This window comes from Paroedura picta, chromosome 13, assembly GCF_049243985.1.
Source record: "Paroedura picta isolate Pp20150507F chromosome 13, Ppicta_v3.0, whole genome shotgun sequence".
In the NCBI taxonomy this organism is placed as follows: Eukaryota; Metazoa; Chordata; class Lepidosauria; order Squamata; family Gekkonidae; genus Paroedura; species Paroedura picta.
In genome coordinates, this window is record NC_135381.1 from 34,370,241 (window position 1) to 34,374,712 (window position 4,472).

At 47.5% G+C, this 4,472-nt stretch overlaps 1 protein-coding gene across 1 annotated transcript; it reads left to right on the top strand.

The window, feature by feature from the left end:
* The first annotated feature begins 49 nt into the window (after positions 1-49).
* Positions 50-4,472, top strand: RPL36A (ribosomal protein L36a). Its single transcript, XM_077308538.1, has 5 exons — positions 50-195; positions 2,478-2,583; positions 3,635-3,702; positions 4,093-4,215; positions 4,399-4,472. The coding sequence occupies exons 1-5, from the start codon at positions 193-195 to the stop codon at positions 4,417-4,419; spliced, it is 321 nt and encodes a 106-aa protein (XP_077164653.1). The 5' UTR covers positions 50-192; the 3' UTR covers positions 4,420-4,472.

The following is a 4,472-nucleotide window of genomic DNA, read 5'->3' on the forward strand; positions in this document are numbered from 1 at the left end:
TATTGGGGGGGGGGGGGGGGGTTCCTACTACTCGTTTCCGATAGGTGGCGCACAAGATTTCCCAGAAACCCTCGGTCGACTGCGAAGGATACGCTCTAGCTTTCCAGTTTCCTCTCTTCTCTGTCGCTGTGTGTTACCCTCTTCCGCTTTGAGAGGGCGGCCCTTTCGGTGCGGGCTGGCGACGTCGGGAAGATGGTGAGTGGGTTGAATCCGGTTCCATCTGCCTCGGGGGTTGACGGGCGAGAGTCGCGGGAGCGGCCTAACGGTGCAGTCCGGGGTGGGCGACGCATGGGGAGGGGTCTTGCTCAGTTAATACCCGGGGCTGGTGACAGAGGAGCTACGGAGGCAGACTAGGCCCTTTCCTCCTTCCCTCCATTGAGAGAATGCAAATCCTGTGGCTGGTTAGGCCTCGTTTTCGCTAGTGTGGCCAGCTGGCGTTTGGGCCGTGCCGCTTCACACTAGGGTTGCCAAGCCCCCGGTCGCTGGCGGGAATAGGGTTGCCAGATCTAAGTTGGGAAACCCTTAGTGCAGGGATAGTCAAACTGCGGCCCTCCAGATGTCCATGGACTACAATTCCCATGAGCGGTTGCTGGCAGGGGCTCATGGGGATTGTAGTCCATGGACATCTGGAGGGCCGCAGTTTGACTACCCCTGCATTAAAGATTTGGGGGTGGAGCCTGGGTAAGGCAGGGAGCTCCAAGCTGCAAGTTCAGTAGATTGCCTTAGACCAGTGGTCCCCCAACCTTTTTATCACCGGGGACCACTCAACGCCTTTTACTGTGGCCCTGTGGGGTTGGGGGTAGTTTTACTCCTCTACTCTCAACCACTGCCCTAACGCTCCCTGATCGCTATGGTAATGTTTAAACATCCCTTCAAAATAAGATACAGACACGCCACAACAATGAACATAAGGAACATTTTATTTTCATGGAAATTTTAACTCATGACAATGACAAATCAATGGGAACCCTGAGCTTGTTTCTCTGCAACGAGATAGTCCCATCTGGGAGTGATGGGAGACAATGACACCCGAAGTGTGTTGTAAAGGGCCCGGGGGGGGGGGGGAGGCGTCCTTCGGGGCCCACCTCCAATTAGTCGACGGAACACATGTGGTCCGCGGCCCACAGGTTGGGGATCACTACTTTAGACAACCTGTGCATGTGCTTTCTCAGTCCTCCTCACCTGCAGTATGGGGATGTTCTACTCTGCAGGGTGGTTTTGAGCATTTTTTTGTGATTATATGTTGTGCATGCCAAATGCTTATTATTATTGTGAACTCATTGATGACGTGTGCTGTTCTGGTTGCTGCACTTCAAACACAATATTTTAGAGTTGGATTGAATGATGTAATCAAGAGGAAAAGTTGACGAGTTTAGGGCTTCTAGATCAGTGGTCCCCAACCTTTTTATCACCGGGGACCGGCCAACGCTTGACAATTTTACTGAGGCCCGAGGGGGGTAGTCTTTTGCAGAGGGACGTCGCCGCCTGGGCCTGTTCCACTTGCTTTCCCACCGGTGCCCCTGTATTCCCCCCCATGTTGTTTTATGTAGTTGTGCCTAAGACCCAATGGGTATCCTGTTTTCAGGAACCCACTTTAGATCAAGAAAATTTACCTAGGAGCTGGTAGGCAAGTGTTTGGGAGACAGACTCTAAGGCAGGGGTAGTCAAACTGTGGCCCTCCAGATGTCCATGGACTACAATTCCCATGAGCACCTGCCAGCAGGTCACCACAACAGGAAGAACTGGAGTGCCGCAGTTTGACTACCCCTGCTATTGTATGATATCTCATCTGCAGACTGTACACCCAGACACATTTGCCCCTTAGAATTTGTTCCCATTGAGCTTGGTGAGGTTGGCTTAGGCGACTGTAGTTTGCTTCTTGGTTGGGATGTATTTAGCGTGGTGTCTTCTGTTGTAAACCAGCAAGGTCAATGACAATAAACCTTACCTTCTTCTCCAGGTATAGCAATTGAAAGCCCTGTGTAGAAAATGTCTGCATGTAGAGATGGACACATAATTTCTTCATGAAGTACTATGGTTCAGAACAAAAATTATATAGCAGTTTAAAATGTTCAGAGTCCATAAGGTACACTGTGTCAGTAACGTAGCAAAATTGAGAACTAGGTCGGCAGGGCTGTCCTGCTACAAAGTGTGATACTGAAAGATAATGGCCTTAAAGGGTAATTAAAGGGTCTATGGCACAGGTCAGGTTTGAACTGGGGCATTGTGGATTGCAGTTCAGTCTCTAATTCCCTATTAAAATTTCTGATTTTATTTCATTCCACTGAGCCAGGGGCGTGCAGTGCTTCAGCATTTGTGGAGTGAATGAGGGCAATCGTAATAGAAACATTTTGGATACGAGATCTGTTCCTTTAAGATGGAGCCTGAGTTTAGTGGAAGAAAATATTTAATTACTGAAGAGATATACTGCAAGAAAACATGACTGCTGTTCTAAAGCTGATAATCTTTCTCACTAGGTGAACGTTCCCAAAACCCGCAGGACTTACTGCAAGAAGTGCGGCAAGCACCAGCCCCACAAAGTGACTCAGTATAAGAAAGGCAAAGAATCTCTGTATGCTCAAGGTAAGTTGCAGACCCTGGCAAGCACTGGGCAGCTTTCTCATTTCTTACGGATCACCCACCTACCAACCCCTTCCTAAAAACAGGAAAAGCTGCCAAGTGGTTGGGATAATTCATGAAGGCTTGAATGACTAGCTGCAAAATTACTACCCACAAGTTTCACTGATTAAATGAAATAAGCCAGGAGTCGCAGGAGGGGTGAACAATTTGGGGATCTCACCCACCCTAAGTTCTGCCCCTCCAGGATTCTGTAAGCACCTAAGGGATTGGGTAGGCTGATATTTATCCTCTGCTGTATCTTGAAGAAATTCTGATGTTTCTGTCCTGGAGCGTATTGTGTATCTTTGGGCAGTTTACAAAGTCTTATTTTTCTACATACTTGGAGAGTCCTGAGTATGTCATCCCATCTTGTCTGTGGGTGGCCAGACTCTGGGACCAGCCCTTTTCTCTCTGCAGTTGGGAGGTGAGATGTAATACTGGGAGTTCCCCAGATCTCACCTAAAGTCTGGCATCCCTATACTCTACTTGCATTGTGCCAGTGTGGTGTAGTGGCTAGAAGTGTGGACTTCTAATCTGGCATGCCAGGTTCGATTCTGCGCTCCCCCACATGCAGCCAGCTGGATGACCTTGGGCTCGCCACGGCACTGATAAAGCTGTTCTGACCGAGCAGTGATATCAGGGCTCTCTCAGCCTCACCCACCTCATGGGGTGTCTGTGGTGGGGAGAGGAAAGGGAAGGCGAATGTAAGCCGCTTTGAGCCTCCTTCGGGTAGAGAAAAGCGGCATATAAGAACCAACTCTTCTTCTTACTTGTATTTTCTTTTTAATCTCTGCTGTTTTATTTTTTGCTGCTATATAGAATTTCAGAATGATCTCAATTTTATAATTGTAAGGCGGCTTTAAATATATAGCTAATAATAGTAGGAGACAATTTCTAAATATAAATTATAAACTCAGGATATTCTATATCCAATGTTTTGAATAAATTACCTTATAGTGTCATTAAATAGTCCCCTCAAGCTCCTCATTTTAGTGATGAAACTTCTTCCCTTTAGGAAAGAGACGATATGATCGCAAACAGAGCGGCTATGGTGGCCAGACAAAGCCTATCTTCCGCAAGAAGGTAAGCATTGCTGGAGGGCTGTGGTAACTTAGTGAGATATCAGAGCTCTCAGCCCCACCCAGAGTGTCTGTGGTGGGGAGAGGAAAGGGAAGGCGCATTGTGATTCCTTCGGGTAGAGAAAAGCGGCATATAAGAAACAACTCTTCTTTGTCTTCATCAAGGGTTGTGTAATAACAGCCCTTAAACCCAGATTGCAAAGCACTTTCCAAAAAGTTCTGTTGAGCAACTCCTGATCTCTCTCCCTTTCATTGACTGGCTCTTTGCATCTGGGTTCACAATGCAAGTTTTTCAACTCCCTGCGGGACTGCTCTTCTTCTGTTCCTGCAGAGGGGCAAAACATTGCCTGTGCCTTGCATGCATAAGGATGGCATCCTTTCCCTCCACTTCTAGGCCAAAACCACAAAAAAGATTGTGCTGAGGCTGGAGTGTGTTGAGCCCAACTGCAGATCCAAGAGGATGCTGGCCATCAAGAGGTGCAAGCACTTTGAACTGGGAGGAGATAAGAAGAGAAAGGTAGGTCCATGTCCACATCATGGTAGGAGGGATGGAGGGGTCGTGTTGAGAATCACGAACCATTTAGACCATTCCTGGGCAGGTCCTAGTTTAAAGTCTCTATGTCCACATACATTGGGATAAAAATTGCTTTTCAGTGATAAGGACACATGTTCATGTTATGTATTTTTGTTTTTTCCTCAGGGCCAAGTCATCCAGTTCTAGACATTCAGCTTGTATTTTCACAGTTGACCCCATTAAAATCCAATGGAAATGTG

Excerpts from the sequence above, each read along its gene's own strand:
- RPL36A (XM_077308538.1), top strand. Across the intron at positions 2,584-3,634 it reads AGAATCTCTGTATGCTCAAG|GAAAGAGACGATATGATCGC; the intron begins GTAAGTTGCAGA and ends TCTTCCCTTTAG. Across the intron at positions 4,216-4,398 it reads GAGGAGATAAGAAGAGAAAG|GGCCAAGTCATCCAGTTCTA; the intron begins GTAGGTCCATGT and ends TTTTTTCCTCAG.